General features: G+C 40.5%; 1 protein-coding gene across 1 annotated transcript in view; it reads right to left on the bottom strand.

Annotated features, from left to right (window-relative positions):
- Window positions 1–8038: 8038 nt before the first annotated feature.
- Window positions 8039–20400, bottom strand: part of nf2a (NF2, moesin-ezrin-radixin like (MERLIN) tumor suppressor a) — a 39180-nt gene continuing 26818 nt past the window's right edge. The window contains exons 13-16 of the mRNA XM_083911665.1: window positions 19146–19251; window positions 16878–16996; window positions 15747–15906; window positions 8039–9954 (exon numbers count right to left, since the gene is read on the bottom strand). Of these exons, the coding sequence (XP_083767791.1) occupies window positions 9904–9954; window positions 15747–15906; window positions 16878–16996; window positions 19146–19251 (436 nt within the window). The 3' untranslated portion in view covers window positions 8039–9903. The remainder of the gene's footprint in view (window positions 9955–15746; window positions 15907–16877; window positions 16997–19145; window positions 19252–20400) is intronic.

The raw sequence follows: 20400 nt of genomic DNA, 5'->3' as shown, positions 1-20400 counted from the left end.
GTCAGTTAAACAGGTCCAATTGGATGAACGAGGTCAGAACATGCATGCTTCTTATAATCTAATTAATACCTCCAAGACTTTGCCAGAGCCCTCTCTGCTATAGTATTTGAGTTTAAAACCAGACTGATACCATCAAACAAGCAACCTGCGGCCCTGTGGTCAGACCGTTAGTCTGAGGAATGGAGAAAAGGCTGAGTCCCATCTGTCACGGAGATGAGGAGATTAGAATTGAGGATACGTAAAGATAAACTAGTTTTGAAAAATTAGTGAAATTGCAAGGGAAAGGTGCACTGAAGAGCCACTCAGGGTTTGTGGATGCATAATAAGTCTTGGCAATCGACAAGGGAAAAAACTGTTTAATTCAAGGTCTCATCAGCACTAAATATTCTCAAACGGTGTTCTGCTCATTAATATTTCACAGCTGACTTCTCGTCATGTCGGTCAATGTCACAAAGTCTCATTAACAGTCTGACTGTATTGACAGCCTATAAAATGCTCATGGGCAGACACACTTTTCCTATATCCACTGGTGCAGAGTAAAGTCTTGGATAACAGGGATGATCATTATGACCATTGACTGCCACAGCAGCCCCAGCCCCTGACGACAGACAGAGAGCGGAAGCAGATAACAGAGTAAATAACTGATGCTGACGAGCAAAGAAAGAACGGATATTACTGAAGATGGATCCATGTCACTGTGAGAGAGACAAGTAGATATTCATATTGTAATTTATAATGGACTGAGACAATTAAAACACAGCTCATCGTTATCTCAAGGCCATTACAAGATGTATTCATAGCCTCTCATCAAGCACTGCAAAACAAGCAGGCAGCAGCACTTTCTTGAGTCTAACAAGCTGATATTTTGAAAAGGAAGACTTTTTTCCCCGCCTAAAATACCAAACTCATTTCCGTTCTTGCTACTTAATGAACCCAATCATGGTGATTTTCCACAGGTATATTACATGAAAGAAGATACTAATTTGGCTGGAGGGGCCGAGAAGGATTTTGGGATTCTGTGTGTGTCAATCAGAGTGTGGGTGCATGAATTTGGGCGAAATACCCATACTGCAGTAACCTGATGCCGCACAGCAAAGCTTCCAAGTTTTAAAATCCTATACACACCCTGCCACCATATCAAGTCCCTGGGGACCGGAAAAATGTAATCACACTAAACAAATGTGGAAGGTGAGGTGACACAGTATCAAGTAAGATACCAGCATGAAGAGGAGCAGAAAGGAATAATGTCAAGAGGATCCGAACTGACTATCTCGTGAATAAAATACATTCCCAGCAATCAGGCTGCTGCACCTCACCCCCACACATCGAGGACGTGTTTCATAATGAAAGAATCAATGGATCCTCATGGCAGGACAGTTCTGCGCAACATGCTGATAAAGGTGCTTATTACTCAGAGCAAGCAGGTGTACATGTATACATTTAGCCTTTCTGTTCACAAACTAAAACTCTAATGCTCTTACATGACTACTAAAACCCACTTTTTGAGACCTTATTAAAATTCTTGTGTAGGCAAAAATAATTATCCTGGGGAAAAAAGTTCACTCAAAAATCTGTACTAAGTTACTAAGATTATATTTGTATGCTTGTAGTATAAGCAAATATTTTCTTTACTGTGGTGGAGACAGTCCAGCTACTTTGAGTGAGTTAATTGATACACCAGAGCAAAAACTCAGAATTTCAGTCTTTTTCAGATGCTTGGAGCATACAAGCATTGGCACCAAATTCAGTCAGCAAAGCTGGAGAATTGAGATCTCCATATGGTATTTTTTAGACCTTACTAATGTCGTTGGCTGTACATCACATCAACTGCGGAAAGGGTTTGAGTTCCAGGCATTCAGTCTCTCTAGGTATTCAGAGATGACTCACTAAAGTTACTGGATGGAAGAGCATGTGTGAATGACAGCAGTCCACAATTTTACCGTATTAAGGTGAGTGGTAGGCAACAGAAAGGGATGTACTTCTTTTGAATCGGTGAATATATGAACAGTAAACATGATTTGGTTTTGGGTGATTTGCAGGTCAAAAGATATCAAGGTTAAAACTAAGCAAAATGTGCAGAGATACCATTTTTTATTTGTCTTGGTTACATAATAGCCATTGTTTCAAGAGCCTTCATTTACTGGATTTGAATGTGTTGACAAATTGCCAACGAAGTTGTTTTTCTGGTGAGGACAATATGACATGCCAGATGATTTGTTGCACAGAACCATCTGAGAAGCCATCACTGGAAACTGTTTGGGACAGGCACTTTCAAAAAATACCTGGCAGGTTATTGGACGATTCATCCGTCTATCATACTCTTTTGAACCTCTATGTTCAGTCAAGAACACCTAAACCACGAGTGTAGCTGCCAGTAGCTCCTCACAGGATGCTGATTGATTACTTAAAGCCAAAATTAATTTTTGTGTGATCTTCTGTCATCCAGCTCACATGCAAGGTAAGGTGAGGACAGTCTTGAAAAAATTTATTATGAGTCACTGAGGATGAAAAAAGTTCAGGATTATGGGGAAACATTTAAAATTGCTGACTCTTATACTTAGACAAGCCTTGACAATGTTCGAATATTGGACATCACAGGGAAGTTGCAGAGGACTCTGGACACTATTGACACATCTTTCCTAAAATAGGTATTTAAATCAAGGCAGGCTACAGATAATACTCAACTGCTTAAGATGTAGCAGAAGCCACAGCCTTCTAATCCACATCAAAGTAGTTCAACAGGTGGAGCTGGCACTCAGAAAGAACAGGGTCACACAAAGGGCAACATTTAAGTGGCAAACTCCCTCAGGAAAATGTAGGCTGTTGGATGGAGGAAATACATCGGTAGGAGGTGGGTTATGGTTGTTCCTAAGGCAAAAAGGTCAGGGGATGAATTGTAAATGTGAACCAAGACAGAAACTGCTAGAGGGAGATTTGTGGTGAGGAGCAAATTGGATCAAGTTTGTGGTGTTAGCTGTGATATTAGCACAGGTTACATGAATTTATATATCTCCTGTCCAAATCACTCCACCAAAATGCCAGTCTATAGATGGATGAAGTCTCTTTCTGTCCATTATGTTCAGTTCTACAGTTTGTCCAAGCACGATAAGCCAGGTAACACCTAGCAGCAGAAATCGAGAGCAAATGGTTAGGAATGAATTTGTCACCTAGTGTGAATATATTGTTGCATTTGCCCAGCATTTAAAAAATAAAAGGACTAAAGGAAATTCTGAGCAGGCATATTTTAGGACAGGTACGGGTGGGAAGAGATTAGTTCATGGGAGATTTGAGGAAGCTGTTGATAAGCCCACAGGAAATGGCAAGCTCCACCATAGCTGGTGCAGATAACACACAATAGATAGTTAAGTCTGTGGTGCTCACAGTGTCATGAGAGGACACAACAGAATGAGGCATGTGGAAGGAAACGCAGAGTGTTGTGGGTGATGGCTTGCCGGGGTTGAAAAGTTAGGGCTTCATAAGTGGAAGATAATTGAGTTTGTAGCAAAGTTGATCTTGAACTTATATGACATAAATTTCTACTCATACTAACATAAAGTTGTAATTTGTGGGCAGATGAGGAGCTGCAACAAGCCAACCATTGTAAAAGGAGCATACAGTATGCCTTAGAATTGCAGTTGACACTGCAGTAAAGCTGTAGGGTTTGCTCAGGCTGAAAATAGAGGTGAATCCAGAGTGAAAACTTTGATAGCTAGCTAGCTAACTCACTCACAGAGGTAATGTTTTCAACTAACATAATTCATGAATGACATCATTTCAAATCCAGTAGAGATATGTTATCTACGTATAGGGGATTAATGTGGGTAACCATGGGAATAGTATGGCTACTGGTAGGTATGAGTATAGTGAGCAGGGCCAGGGCTGAGTAAGACAGCGTGAAACGCAATGAAAACCAATGTTGTGTATCCTGTGTAGGCTACATTGGCAGTTATGTGTTAAAGTAAGTAAAGCTTCCGGAGATTCTGTTATTATTATTATTCTTTTTTTAATTGAACCCTGGTGTCGCTATTCAAAGCGATGGCATATTTGGCTAAAACTCAGGGAACAGCTGCATCATAATCAGGGTGGTATGCTTTACCACATATAAAGGTTCTTTACATAGCATAATATTTGTGTTGTAGGTTAATTGGAGCAAAAGTGTGACTATCAAATGAAATATTTGAAAAAGAAAATGAATAAAGAAAATTACTAAAAATTAATAACTTTAACTTATTAAAAACCTCACACGGAGAACCAATTAAATATAGTGCCTTGACTCAAGTTCAAATTGAGATTGAGTATTCTCAATAAATGTATCGTTAATCAAGTAAATATTAGCTATCACCAATAATTATCAAAGATAATAATAAAAATGACCCTAGTTAAACCCGAGTTCCTCAGGGCACCACCGCCAATATCAAGGTCAAACTACTAATTTAGGGTTAAACACCGATAAATGTAATAGTTTAATTAGTTAGTAGAGGCTGGCTCATTCATCTTTGTGTAATATTAAATAAACAGACATATTGTAAACACAAACATTTATTAACAAATTAATAAATGCACAAACAAAACACAATAAACTAACTAAAGCTAACAGCAAATGTGTTGTGTGTGTGTGTGTGTGTGTGTGTGTGTGTGTGTGTGTGTGTGTGTGTGTGTGTGTGTGTGTGTGTGTGTGTGTGTGTGTGTGTAGGAGAGGTGTAGGGCTTGGACTCCTGCAGCGATGCTGTGAACATTTAAGTCACACAAAAGCCAGCAGGTTAAAGATCTCAGAAGTTATAATTCAGGTCATAAAAAAGTTATAGTTCTATGCTTAGCCATTCATAAAGTCTAATAACATGTAGTAATGCCCAGTTGGTGATTAGTTACCAGTCCATGAGATGGGAAAGATAAGTTGCTTTGCTTCGATGCCAGTGGCTGGTCCTTGTGAAGGAAGCTGGTTGAAAAAAAGGTTATTGTCCAGGGTTGTTTGCTCTTAGACAAAAGAGGAATCAGATTGCTCTTTGTTCTGCTCAGTTGGGTTGGTAACAAGTTGGTTAACCTGGCTGATGATCCTACTCCATACAGGCCATGTTCAGGGCTTAGGGGCAGCTGGTCCCTGGATCCCGCAGAAGACAGTCGAAGAGAATCCAAGAAAAGAGAGTCCAAGAAAGAGAGTGAGCAGGAAGTGTCCTACAGTTTTATAGACTCGCTGGTGATGTCACCACCAGAGGTCAGGTAGGCCAATGGACTGACAGTTTGGGTGTCCCTTGGAGAGTTCACACCTGGGTGTGACCTGTCGGGGGAGAGTTGACTGGCAGGCCTTTGTCTGTGACCATGCGCTAAGGACAAGGGCTACCAGGCTTTTGGGCCTAGTCTTTCCCTTTGTTTGATCAGGCTGAGGCCTTCTCATTATCAAACTGAAAGTTCACATTAATCCAGAAATGAACAATCATCTTTGGGATTTCGGTTGCACCTACAGTGTTTTAGCCAAGTCATACCTAGAAATGCCATGAAAGGCAAAGTCATAGACTGGTCCAGTGGGTTTCTTAACCAGGCATATGAGTTCAGCTAAGGAATTCTAATGTCTACACAACACAATGACACCGTTTAGAGACAACTAACTTACCGTGACAGGGGCCTGAAACATGGAGAGACACGGTGATCATCCCAAAAAAGTGGTTCAAAAGTCGACCAACATGGCTGACAACTGAGGAGGAGTTACGACGTAATTTTAATATAATGGTGATTAATGCAGCAGAGTCAAACAGTTGTCAAGCAGCAGAGAAACACGGGAGGCTCGTTGTCGGAGATTTACGTTGCTGGTCTATTGAGGTGGATTCATACCTTCGGATCCGGACGAAATTCGTCTGTCCGTTCCAAACGTTGTCTCCGATGCTACCCTTCATACCTCCATCCGGTTTCAGTGTTGTTATGGATGTTACACAATACATCCTCTAGAGGGCAGTGCTGTGTCACAAATTACCAACATCGTCAATCACAAACATGGTGTGTGTAGAGGAGATGATTTTAATGCTTGTCACTCAATGACAGCCGACACTTTAATGGCGAGTTTTTTTCTTTGGTTTTGCTGATGAGAAAGCTGGATGAGGCAAGGCACTTCCAATACTTTAGGATGTCTGCCGCTACTTTTGATGATTTGCTTTTTAAATGTCCAGTTACTACTCTCTTCTTCGTGTATTTTTGCAAATGGTTGGACTGACTGCCACTTTGATTTTCAGTGGTATTGCTCCGTTCCGTCCGTACCACTCCAGATTTGTAAATTCAGAAGTAATGGACCCATTGACGGACGAAATGACCTTCCGGACTGGATGAAAGGGCCCAAATCCGTATTTACCGTAGGATGGGAATGGGCCTTTATATACAGGAGGTATCACTTGGTTTTGTTTTTGTTGACCAACGGTTATTTTGCAACTGATTGATCATTTTGTTTTTATAATGGGTTCCTGGTTCCTGAAGAGAATTATTTCTGGTTTGAAAAGAAAGACTTGGTCATTGGTACGGTGGGTTTGAAATTGGACATTGGATTGAGAGAAAATACTGCTTTTTGTTAAACAACATTTGGTCTTCAAAAAGTATTTTTCAGAAAATGATTCTTAAAAAAGGAGGGTTATCTTATAAGGGTAGTCTTATTCGGGACAATATGGTGCTTTACTTTATACTGCTGGCCTAGTGATTCGGTTGTTGGCTCAAACATCCATCCCTGGACTTTATGCTTCATAAACATTTATAATCACTGGACTCAAGTCCTTTTTTTGACATGTTTTACTTCACACATATGTTGGCTAATCAGTGAATTATGAGTTCTGAGTCCTATTTTTTGGCACTTTGTGTGCATTTAAAGGTGGCTCAAAAACAGTGCCTGTCTGTGAGTGATGGCCTATATTGTAGTTTGTAGGGCTAAACTTATTGTTTAATCCTCTACTGCAGTATATGTAACTTTATAACATGATATAATATACATTATGTATGATGTGATATTGTAAACTTTCTGGAAAATCAACTGAAAATATGTTGAGTGGATAAATTATGTTTAATGCATGTACCTGCAGAAAAGTAATACAAATGTCCTATTTCAATTCATAATTAAATAAAGACTGACAGTTACCATTTATTAGGCAAATCAATGCACTTCCAAGCCATTTGGGTTTAAAGTTACCACCTGACATCGGCACAATCAAATGAAAAAAAGGGTAATAAGGACATTTTATTGGCTATTGTATTACCTAAGCCAGTAATACTGTCACTGCATCATTCTTTTTACGCCTGAATTGGCTGTGAATGGAGACCCACCCTGGATTATGACACAAGGGGTTTCCCTCCTATTGTGTGCTTGTTTTATATTCAAGCCCCTGGCGGGTTGCTATGCAGTCCCCATCATCTCTCCTCACCCTGCAGTAAACTGAGAACCTTTTCCAATCTGCTGCAAGACGAATGTCTGTTTTGTGTACACCAGTGTGTGTGACGTCAGTTGTGATCCCTTGAGAATGGGTAAATGACAAAAGATGTGATTCTTTCCATCTCATCCCTCTCCCCTGTTTCTGTGCAGGCAGAGGCAGCAATGACAGAGAATCTGTGCGTCTGACGGTTCGCCTGATGCCCCCACAGACCCTCCGCCCGGGGCCCCAAGAGAGAGTTGACTCCTGATGACGCCTCTCTTGTCACAACACTGACAAGCCAAGGGTGACCAATCTCCAACTGACCAGAGGTGACAGAGCTGTGGTGAAGCTGCCTGACCCCAGCACCACTGATTCAGAGAGCTGTCAGTCTCAGGGTCCCAACACCACGGGAAGGAACTCACATTAAATGGATAGCACACCACACTCGCCCACACATACATAAGCACACACAAATACATTGTCACTAAAGCAAACAGAGTATGTGATCTAACACAAGATGGTGGATGCTTACGTAACACTTGAATCATTTCAAAGGTCGGGTGGAAGAGGCTCTTGGCACTGGCAATATCAAAGCTGACATTCATCAGACTGCAAAAAAAGTTATTTCTGGATGGAAAAAAACTCAAGCATACAAAAAATCAGTCCTGATATTTATTTATTTTTTACAAGTAAAACATTCATATCTGGAACAATGGTTCTGTGAATATGTTTATGTAGTAATAGAAGGTACTTAAACTTGACCCAAAGTTTCATTTTAAATACTGCTTACTATTCTTGTTAAAAGCAGACAAGAAGAAAACACTTCTTGACATAATTCTCAAAAATAAATTGCTTTCAGAGGGAAAGCACCCATTAATTCAAAATAGATGCAATTCGTATTTCGAAGTAATGGTTGTCTTCACATACACACACACAAAAAAAAAAACTGAGATAGATGTCAGATGTGACACAAGCTCACATCTAAGAATCACAGTTCCTTTATCCAGTTTGAATTCTAAGAACAATCTAGCACAAATGATCGTCTCTTCACTTTCGCAAGCACAGTGTACTCCCAGCCCTGCGTAAGGACACCCTAATCAAGTGTTCAACTGCTTGAGGCAGCCTGAGATATGTAACATGACTTCACTTGTTTACAAGATATTAACGCAGGCCTTAAGGCCTCATGTACAACATTTTGTCTACATTCACTATAAAAAAAACTTGCATACAGTAAAGGCACAAACATGGACATATATTCTGGGATTTTAAAAGAACACTGGTCACACAAAACAACCAAGGCAAATAACTTGTTATAAATTAGATTTGTGTGTTGAGAACAGCATTAATATCTACCACAGCCCATCAACTCCAACTGTTAGTCATAAATGGTTGTTGCCAAGAAATGTCACATTTTTGCTGCTATTTCATTGAAAAAAGAAAACTAAGGCAGCATAAAGTTATTAGGTGAAGAAAGAATATATTATATGGAGGAACTAGTTTCACCTGACTATCGGCAGATGACTTTCGTTCTGCCTTGACTCCGCCTAGCTCCACTCAACTATCTAGGATCGATCCATTGCAGAGGGATTTCAGGGTCCGCAAAAAATGGTTGAGCCAATCAGGACCACTGGGCGGGGTTTTATAGATTTGACGTAGCAAAGAAGCGACTGTTGTGATTCAGACAACAATGGCAGTGAGGAAGCCGGCGTCAACATCGATGTTGTCCAATCTAGCGAATATTTCTTCATTAAAAGAACAGCAGAGAATGGCTCTAAAGGCCTTTGTTGGTGGAAATAATGTCGGCTGTTCTGTTTTGGTTTTCCCTGCGCCACTCTCATCAGCGTCACAGGTTGGTTTCAATGTGAGTGGTGGAAGTAGCACGTCAGTAAAGATGCCATACAATTGGTTTATCCAATCATATGCAAGGATTTTTGATAAGGCCCAGCCTCCTGAAATGACTTTCTCATGGAGCGATCCAGGTTGTATGAGTGAAGCAAGGCGGAAACGAAATTCATCCGGCGATATGTTAGAATTAGTTGGCAATATAAATCAAATGGGAAGTCTCGGCTGCCTAAAACCACTAAATATCAAATATTTGAGTCAGGGTAAGGGCAAAATATCATAATCAATGATTTTTTTTTATTCACTCAATTGTATTTATTTAGTTTTGCGTCGTCTGCCTTTGTTCTGACATTAATAAAACCCACACCCAAGTTCACTTTGAAATATTCCCAGAAAATGTGCTGCAATTCGCACACTCTTAATGTAAACACACACTCAATTTTTTATGAATCCCAGATTTAGTGCAGATATATTATGCATGCATGACTTGTTTATGTGTACATGAGGCCCCTGGAGCTGCTGCAGATAAGGACAGTGGTCATTTTTATTAATGTTTCATAGTGGAATTCCCAGGAAGTGGAGAATAAGGTCTTGTAGCCAATTATTTAAACTGACCAGGAATGTAGAATCATGAGGTTCTTGGCACTTGTGCATCCATCCCCATCTTTACAAGTTTGTAGTTTTAAAGTTCCTCAAAGAAGGCCACCCTGGACTTGGTGCTCTGTAGTGTAAGCTGTTGAGGAGACAGGAGCAACAGACCAGATAAGGTTTTTTTATCAGTAGTAAAAGTAAACAAGTACAGAATATTCTGCAGTACAGCAAGCGAGCAAAAGAAATAACTAAATGGCAACCCTGACGAGAAACTTAATGTCACTGAAATCACTTGCCCTTTCCCTCAGCATTTCTGCTCGATCCAATCCTAATATGTAATTCCAATGCAAGCACTAAGACCACCACGTATACACAAGACCTTTCGTTTCTGACCGAGACATCAGCTAAATGTAGCAAAAATACTGTGGCTGTTCAACAAGCTTGTGTGCTGAAAGCCAAAACTAACTTTTAGAAATCAGTTTTGGGTGCACATGCGTGAAAACCCCAGCAACCTGAACAGGTCTTTGTAGTTCTGGGAAGCTGGGTGCACTTCAAGTCTTAATAAAACTCTTTCATGAGGGCATACTCTAGCCTGCTAGGATTGTGTTTAATTTATTCTTAATATTTCAACATGCTACATTGTGAAAAAAAATTGAACGAAACCTTTTTGACTGAGTTATGGCAAGTAAACACTACAGGACTTTAGCCCTGATTTACCACTCAGCAACAGATGTTGGAGCACCCCAACAAATGCCCCAGATCGGAAGAAAATCAGGTTTGGCTTGTCACTCGCATAGTGGCCCTCGAGTGTGATGTGTGAAGTGTTCACAAACTCCTCAAAGTCACATTCCAGATATCTAGCAGGCTAAAAAGCTAAAGCTGTCAGAGACTCTTAGAGCCGACTGTGCAAGACAGGGGCTGAGGGGAAACCAGGGGAAGGGGGAAACTGTAACAATAGGAACTTTACTGTCTGTGCAGCCACAGACGGCCCTGCTTCCCCGGGGACCGGTGGAGCAGTGAGGTGAAGCACAGCTCCTGGTCAGAGGAAAAGCTGCTGCTGCAGGGTGCAATGTCACAGCCCTTGGTGTGTGATACCAACGCAGAAGGCACCCTTGAGCATCGGTTCTATTTAAACTCATCCGCGGCAATATTTTATATCAGAGCAAGTGCTCCAGTTTGGTTGAATTCACAACATTAAATATGTGTTCCCCCTGCTCAAAGCCACCGTAGTGCAAAGTTGAGGATCATAGTTGGGCTACCAAGTGCATTGACGAGTTGGGATATGAACGAGCTGCAGCTAATAGTGTGTGAACCCCTGTCACCAGTGAGTCAGATAGTATGACAACAAGACAGCAAGTTCTGTAGTGTGAATAGTACAGTCAACTGAAGGCCTTGAAGGTCTTGGGGGAACATAGCTTACGGTTAGTTTAGCTGCAGTTCTGATGAAGGTGTACACACATGCATGTTTATCCAGTCATGCCTCTGTTGGACACCAGATCAAGTTTAAAAAGGCACTAGAAACCATAGCATATTCCAGTAAAACATGTGGTTTAACTTGTTTCCCTTGACTAATCAAAAGACAGAGTGAAAATAAGGAGAGGATAATTGGAGAGTCTGTACACGCGTGTGTGATGGCTGAAAACATACCCCCAAGGTATTCTGCTTTTAATGAATCTCTGATGTTGTATGCAGTACTATTGATACAACTTACACTGAAACAAAAATCAGGATCGATCAGGGTTTACAACTGGAGAATAGTTTTTTTCAAGCTCTCTACTACTGCTGAGACAATCAAACTGACGGGGAGAGCAGGATGGGTAGAAGATCAATGCCAGTCAGAGAAAGTACTGTTAATTGTTTTTCTCTCCAGGTTTAAACTGGCTGGTGATGGATTAATACAGGCCACTGATTTGTGTGTTAACCCCTTTAGCACAGCTGAGCATCAGCTTAAGTGAGTACTACTTCAAATTGACTGGGCAAACTTTTTACCCTCTTCAGCATCTGTAGGGTAAAGGGAATTAAAGCGGCTGCCAAAGTAAATATTAGACATGGGATGATGGAGGACAGTTTGGGAAATCCAGGTTATTTCTGGGGAATGCATAGATGGAGTGACTTAAGCAAATCCAAACCGATAATGTGTGGGCAAGGGATGGATTTGCAGAATAATGTTTAAAGATCACCTTCTATTGTTCCGGCTGACAGGCAGCCTGAACTATACTTTGCTAGCGTGAAAGAGTGTGTGTCTAACTCTATAGCATTATACTCCACACAGCCCACAGTCACCATGCTGTGCGTATATGAGAGCAAATTTCTCAGTTATTAAAATTGTGAATGGCACAACAGCAAGCTATTTCTAGAGAGGGTATCTTACTGTATGTTGTTTCGATATGTGTGAGAGCACAATGAGAGCAACCCAAATGGTTGACCTCCTTTGTGTGCCACTTCACACAGTCTGGATGGATTGTCAAATGTAAAAAAAACTCGAAAAAACAAATATTTCCTCTCTGTGAAACTCCATACAGAATCATTGCAGCTTTTGTTGAGAAGGAGTGCTCCTGGCAGGCACAGTGGTAACAGAGCAGAGCCTGTGGCCTGGTGAAAGTGCAAAGGCGCTAGGCCGTGTTAAGGGATGATTAATTAATTATCCAGAAGGGGGACGAAGTCTGGATGGAGAAAACTTTGCCTGGAGGATGCAACTGCCTCTGAAGCTCTGGCTAAGAGATTTGTGCTTTGTTGCACCTTCCCTCTGCTCTTCTTTACCACCAACTCCCCCTCATCCTGTCCCTCTCTGGTTGCCAACTTCATAGTTCAGTCTTAGCTTACTTCTCTGGGGCTCTGCTTCACTCAAACTCCTCATTCTTTGAAAATTGTCTGGTCAACCTCAGCTTCCCCTAAACTTGAGCGGGAAAAGCTGACTTATACCCCCTTTTTCCACCAAAGAAATTAGTATGATAATAAAATATGCAGGTTTTCAAAGCCTCTGAACACCCACACAGGTGTTTTCAGTTATTCTGGCTGATTAGACTAGCTTTGGGTGAAGGTGGGCAAAGCTTTGATGGAAATTTATGAGGTCGTAAATGTCCATTTACCACTAAGAATGATAAAGGTGTACTATGTCCCACCTTAACAGGTGAAACAAAGCTAACATGAGACTCAGATCAATCACAGTATACACACCCACCCATTCCTGAGAAGACGTACTGTATAATCAAGCAGATTAACTGAAAACACCTGTACCAACACAGGTGTTATATGTGGGTAAATAGGTGATAAACAACTGTTCTGACTAATTTGGAATGAGATCTGATCTTTGCTTGTAGAGATGGACGGAATTTGTGGCTGAGATGAAAAAAAGTCGCAGACGCGTGGCACAGCATCGCAGTGTCCACTTGGGTGTCATGCTGGAGCTGATAAATACCTGTGACTTCAACGGAGTCATTTGTCCTGAGAATGAATGCTGATTGTAACTTTTCCCACAAAAGACAAAAGCCGGATGTAAGTGGATGTTAGTGGAGTTTTTTGTCTTGTGGGAAAGGGGCTTTATTTTCCTCGCTCTCGATTCCTCTTCCCTTCTCCCTGCAATGCCATGCGCCATAGCCCCTTCCCTCCCTCACAAGCAAAATGAATGCCGTGTGCCTCTGGTTCAATTAAACCAACACTTTTAACATAGCTCATTCTCCCCCTGCACACCAAAGGTGCCCCCATCTATCCAGATGACTAATCACCAAGCAGAAATCAATTAGTGCTTCCTTAACAAGTGTATTTTACAGTGGGAGACAAGATGGGAGGAAGGGTGGGCTTTTTTTGTTATACAATGTGCTGAGAGCACAGCTCAAATTTTCATGAGATACTTTTATTGAAATTGCAGCGATACTGGAGTGGGGAGATAAAGGAGAATGAGTCTAATCTGCCAGTTCATCAGAGAGAAAACAGAAAAATTCAATACCTCTGACTAATCAATTTAGGACTGTCCCACGAGCTGAAGGAGTCACTTTTTTGTGTCATTTCATATCCCTAAGCTAGGCACTGGGGTAAGATGGAATACTGTGACTAACTGTTACTGATGGAGTCAGCATAACATGCATACAAATACACAGCTTTCCCTTTTGATTGATTATTGAGATCTTTGTCTTCTTTTAATATACTTAAAGCTGGTAATCACCTGGCCCTTTTAGAGGTCATACTGCAGCAGAAGATGAACGATCGCTCCCCCTTCCTCAGGGGGATCCATCAAAGAAGACACTTTAGACTGAAAAATGTACCCAGCGGAGACTGTTCTAAGTATTAAGTAAGAATCAATACACCTCCTTAAAACAATATGAGGGTTAGGCAAACGTGGGTGTTGTACGAGATAGGACTGTCAAATATTTGAAATATACTTATCCTTGGCAGATGATGTAAGATCAGCATTAAGACCACATTTACACCACTTCATATGTCTCCAGCTGATTGGACAGCGGTTGAATAGCTATAAAGCAACTTGTAAATCTTTGCCGTCGGGCAGAAACCTTGTAAGTCACATTTTTCAGGAATGTGAGGTTTCGCTGACAGTTTGAGGATCCAATGGAGGTACAAGATTTAGTCACAAGCTCTTTTTAACACTTTTCATTGGTTAAAACTTCATAAAACACACACAGACATAAAGAGTGAACAATGGCACTGATTTATGAAGAAAAAGAAAAACGAAAATTACGGAGATATAGGTTTCTGCCAGACAGCAACGAAATGCAACTAAGGTGCATTAGGGATAGATTGGGCTGTGTATGTATCAAATACATACAAAGGCCACGATCTGATAAAAAATAAGGTTAATTTGCAAATACAATGCAATGCAAAGTGGATTTCATATGATTCAGTTGCGATAAGAAATGTATATTTTTAAAATGAGCTGTGACTGAAATAGATTATTTTCTCAACGGGTAGCTTAAATACTGAATCAGAAATGCCAAGATATACAGTAATGCAACAGCAGACAGGGGAGAACACTATTATCAAGTAAACATAGATGTAGACAATGCTGAATTTAAAATAATTATGAACTTTGAGTAACACATTTTTTAGAGCTAACACTGTGCTTTGCTTTGGGGATTCACAATGAACATTAACATGACTTTTTTTTTTTTACAAGAAACATCAACAAAGCACTTTTAAAAACCTTTTTTATTAACCCCAATTTCCGGGTCAGTGTCATTCGTGAGAATTTGGTATTAGGTGAGTAACTTTGGTTTTGTAATAAGGAAGGATGAACCTGTAAAAAAAACAGTACATAGCTTTGTTAAAGGTTTTGCCTTTTAACCGGGAGGAGTTGAAGCAGGTTGGAAGTAGCATTACTGTGACTGCTAAGACAATCACTGTCCTTGTGTTGACTGCTCATCTTGGTAACTTCTCAGCGACTGTTGCACATTTTGAGGACTGCAAATGCATGTAAAGATTGGTGGTCTTGACATTTCTTTTAGCGTGGGAATGCTTTAGATGGCCAAAATAGATTTGTGTTCAAGGAATGTGGGCAAGGGACTGGCCGAATATGCACATGCTAGAAGCACAGGAGTGCAGAGAGAGTGACTTGTAAAGATCATTTTGTTTTTGACAGCTGCATGTCTGTCTGTCTCATTTCAGCACAGTTTGGGTCAACCCTGTAGTTGAGTATTGATGTAGAAGAATCAAATCAAATTTAATCTTTACGCCCACATTTATCAAAATGCCCTGAAGGGGTAGATATAAGTAGATTTCTATCCTGCCACTAAAACCTATTGATGGATTTTGTGCATCTTTACAATGTGCTAAAATAACTACAAATTTCTGACTGTCCGCACATAGGTATGGACAGATGAGGCATGAATTGGGAGAATCATGCATCAAGAGTGTATTTTGTATTTCATGGCATGAGTTACAAGGTGTGTTATGTGTCCACCATGCAAGCAGCAGATCTGATACCTTTTTAAAGTTGCTGTGCTTACTGGTCCCCTGCTCGGTGTTCTGGTTGTGAATGATGTCCAGAGGAGTCTCCCTCTCCTTCATCTTTAGACTTTCAATCTCTGTCTTGAGCTCATTCAGCTGCTCCTGCAGGTGCTTGCTCTTCTCCATGTACTCAACCCTATAAAGATGATAAAATTGCAGGTTGGTAGACAGTTTAGTAGATTCTATGTTCCCCTTTGATCTGACTTTAAAACCTTGTATTTTTACATCTGTTATGAATAAATATGGCAGCAATTGGCATCCTTGTTTCACTCCTCTTATTATAAGGCGAAGACTGAGAGATATAACCGTTATTGATAAGCCTGTACTGTTATATAATACTCTAACCCAATATATCAAGAATTTGTAAAAAAAAACTGAAATAAAATATAACTTTAGGAAAATTAAGTCTAAATTACCTTTTTCAAAGGCCTTCAGCTAGTCAGCAATAAACATTAAACTTTTTCAACTACATCATGTTATTTCTAACATAACAACCCTGCAGATGTTTGTTCAGTATCCTAAAATGTGCAAATTATAAAATAAGAGAAGTTGAAAGAGCTGTGTACAATTAACTATAATAGGTGATGAAAGATAGATAATAATAGAAGGGAAAAACACAGACCTTTCTGAAAAATCTGACTGTTCAACATTCTGCCACAATTTATTAAAAACATTTATGTATTACTCAATTCCATCACAGTTTTTCTTCAAGCCTTATGAACAGTTCCCTACCAATCCTGGACCTGCAGTCTCTCTGCTCACTTGCCTTTATTTTAAAAACCTAATAATCTAATTGCATGACAACAAAGACCCAGCTAATATATTCAACACCACAGCCAGGGTCATACTTGCTTAAAGAGTTTTTTTTTCTTTTTCTGTCTGCAATCACCAGCTTGAATGCTGGCAATGACATCAGTGACAGCTAATGCTGAGGGTCAGCTCCCTCCCTGAACTCCTGAATCAAAATTTGCATATTAAAATGTGACTGTGTTCCTCCCAGTTAGATCTGTCTCAAACACATTTCAGTGCATTTAACATGACTAATACTTAATTCCACAGATGCCCAAAATATCAGGCAGAATCAGCAGAGTAAGGTCAGCCACTCACTTCTCCTTTTCTATCTCCATGGAGAGGCGTTTCATGTCGGTATCTTTAAAGTCAAAGCTGAGGTTCTCCCTGCTGACGCTCAGGTCGGGAGGCATGCTGTCAGATGACAGTCCAGGGGACTAGGAGGGAAAATGGTAAGAGAGATTAGAGAAAAGGATGTGATGTACGGTAGATAAATTAACAGGAGAGAAAAAAAAAAAAAATAATGGGGCGGGGGAGTGATAGAGATATCAAGGGAGGAAAAGACAGGAAGAGTGGCGTAGGATAAAGCTGAAGGTGACAGATTATAGAGGGCAAGAGGAGGAATTCATGGAAAAGACACAATGTAGATCGAGATAACAGTTAAAAAGGAGAGATGGGAAAAAAAGATGACCATTTAGATAGTCACAGGCCACAAACACACAAATATATGCCTTTAGATCCTGACCAAATGTCTGCAATGCATTGGCCACATGTCACCTCAGGAGTTGACTTGATACGTAGGAAGCGAACCTAATACACAATATAAATGTAAATCCATTGGTTGGTGTATTAATCCTAGACTACTAGTGTGGACAGATTTGACACAAATACATTCTGGAAGAACAGAGTAGACAATTTGACCATGTCCGGCGGAAATAGGGACGGAAAATAATGTGTATCTGTGTGTGTGAATCTGTGTGTGTGTGTGTGTGTGTGTAGATGTGTTTTCATGCATGAGCTGATAACTGTCTGGTAACTGTATAAGGGACTTCCATGGCAGCATGTCTTTTGTATGCATGCGCATCGATGTGTGTGTGTGTGTCTACATGTGTTCAGGCTCTTCATTCATAAGCCCAAAAGTGAGAAATTATCTATCGATGGCCAGTATCTGTGTGTAAATGTGTGCAAGCAGCTGAATGTGCGGTGTGTGGGTTTTTAGCATGTTGGAAGCTCTTGCGTAGGCTGCCTTATGTGCTGCCTGTTCTTATGCAAGTATCTTCTGTTCAGTGTGGCCTTGAGTGCATGTGCGTGTGCGTGCGTGCGTGTGTGTGTGTGTGTGTGCTATTAGCTGTCAACATATATGGTCACTTCCATACCAACAGTTTGCTGCTGATACTTCCAATAGGGATGTCATTTTTGCTGTGAGGTGCTACTGCCTATACATTTGTTCCCTGTTGTATGCAGTGCTATAACTTTTAACTGTTTATATTATTGATTAATTTATTATTTACTTCCAATTAATCGCCTTATCTTTACATATAAAAGCAATAAGAATTGCTGTCATAATATACCACAGCCCACAGTGACATCTTGAAATTGCCCACTTTGACTGACTAATACGTACTTGTTATCGTTATCACCATATTTATTACATTTTTGGGGATATGAAAGTAAAGTATCCAGGGATTATGGGTGAAAAATGGTGCATTCAGTCATGTTAATTACATTAAATTTACAGTAATGTTTAATAATGTGTAGAGCTGCAACGATTAATCAATTTTGGAAAGGAAAAAATGTGCAGTTATTTTTCAAGAAAACTGCCAACCATTTAGTGGTTCCAGGTCTTGAAATAGGAGAATTTGCTGCTTTTGTTAGTCTCGCATAATAATGAATTGAACATTTTTGGGGTTTGGACTGTTGGTAGGACAAAACAAGACATTTTAAGACATCACGCTGTGCTCTAGGATATTTCATCCATCCATCAATCCATCCATCTTCAACCGCTTGTCCCTATCGGGGTCGCAGGGGCGTGAGGCGGGGTACACCCTGGACAGGACGCCAGTCTATCACAGGGCACATAAAGAGAGACAACCATTCACACTCACATTCACACCTACGGGCAATTTAGAGTCATCAATTAACACAGGCATATCTTTGGACTGTGGGAAGAACCCGCAGAAAACCCACACAGACACGAGGCGAACATGCAAACTCCACACAGAAGGGCCCCAGCCGGGATTCAGACCAGGAACCCTCTTTCTGTGAGGCGACAGTGCTAACCACCACACCACCATACCGCCCGCTCTAGGTTATTGTGTTCAGCATTTTCACTGGTTTCTGATCTTTTATGGACCAAACGGTTAGTTGATAATAAAAAAAAATGGTAGTTGCAGCCCCAATAATACGCTATGTCTAATCAATTAGCATAATTTCCATTATTTCCTGTAATTGTCTTATTATTGATACCTCCAGACTACTTGTTCCTTCTTAAGTATATACTTGTGTGTTGTATGTGTTATACTAAGTACATGTAAGTACAAACCAACACTGTCATACGTATGTGTGTGTATTTTCTAGGTCCATTACCGCATAGATAGCCCTGCTGGTAATCTCCAGCAGCTTGTGCTTTGCCCTGCGTTCTGATTCCTTGGCTTCCTGCAGGTCCTGTTTCAGCTGCTCAGCCTCGTTAGCCCTGAGGGACAAACCGACAGACAGATGCAGTTAATACTTTAATTCACCTCCCGATCCTTTAGAGGAGACAGAATTATCTAAATTGAATCCAAAAATTATCTTACATAATCGGTACGTCTCTACTCCCCGAACCAGGAATGTCACTTTGTTATTACCAAGGTGATCAATGTATCATCCGAGCAGACAATCATTTCTGACTCCATTACTCCATCATCGCGTTTGCACTCAGAGATGTAAGAATGTTATATGCGGGTGATTGCATTTCTTTTGATTGTGTTCCTGAACACTCAGCAGTTCCTTGTTGATGTGGGGGAGCTCTGTGCCTCGAGAGTTTGAGTGGACATAGTCATTTACATGTTGAGTGCCACAGGTTTAAATTTCTCTGGTGCAGAAAGTGCTCGTCCAGAAATTGCAGTTACTGGCAAGTGGTTAATGGTGCTCATTCAAAACGACTGCCTTATAAAATGAGGTCGAAGTAGAGGCTGTGAAGTGATCCTAGTATCTATGTATACTGTTCTATTATGAAAATTAAGTTATTTGCTACAATGCATTGGCATCTATCACTTTACAGAGTGCTGATCAAGGATCCGTCATCAGTCATCTCCTTATCCATCAGACCATTATAGAAATAATGAAAAAATTAATAAAAAGCAGATAGAAGCAGTGAATTCAAACTACTCTAGGATGTGACAGCAAATAACAAAACTGCTTATTAAGGCATGGATAAAATACAGATCAAAATTCAGTTCAGTGGAGCTTCAGTTTTATAGGGACTCCCCCCTCAATCGACAATAATGCTAATAATTGACCAGCACAAATAAACTGCTGAACCTCAGACCTAAGAGAGCTGCTGAACAAAAGCTTTCTCCCTTTTCATTCTGTGTGCAGCAGTGTAGCTGTAACCGCATGATTGCCTGCTGCAGTGCAAGAACAAAGCCTTTAAAATTAAATGATTTTAAACAAGTAAGAGGTTCTTTGATGGAGCAATTTAAATGCAGCTGCATTACTTGGCTCTATGCTCCCAGCACATTGACTGACTTCTGTGCTGCTGAACAAACTGCAGTGCAGCGACATGTCTGTGCAACTTGACATTAAACAGTTATGACTCAAAAAAATATAGGAGGAGTTGAGGAGGTTATTTAAGAACTGT

This window comes from Echiichthys vipera, assembly GCF_963691815.1.
Source record: "Echiichthys vipera genome assembly, chromosome: 4".
In the NCBI taxonomy this organism is placed as follows: domain Eukaryota; kingdom Metazoa; phylum Chordata; class Actinopteri; order Perciformes; family Trachinidae; genus Echiichthys; species Echiichthys vipera.
Note: the sequence above shows the minus strand (reverse complement) of the source record. Positions and strands in the feature narration are given on the sequence as shown.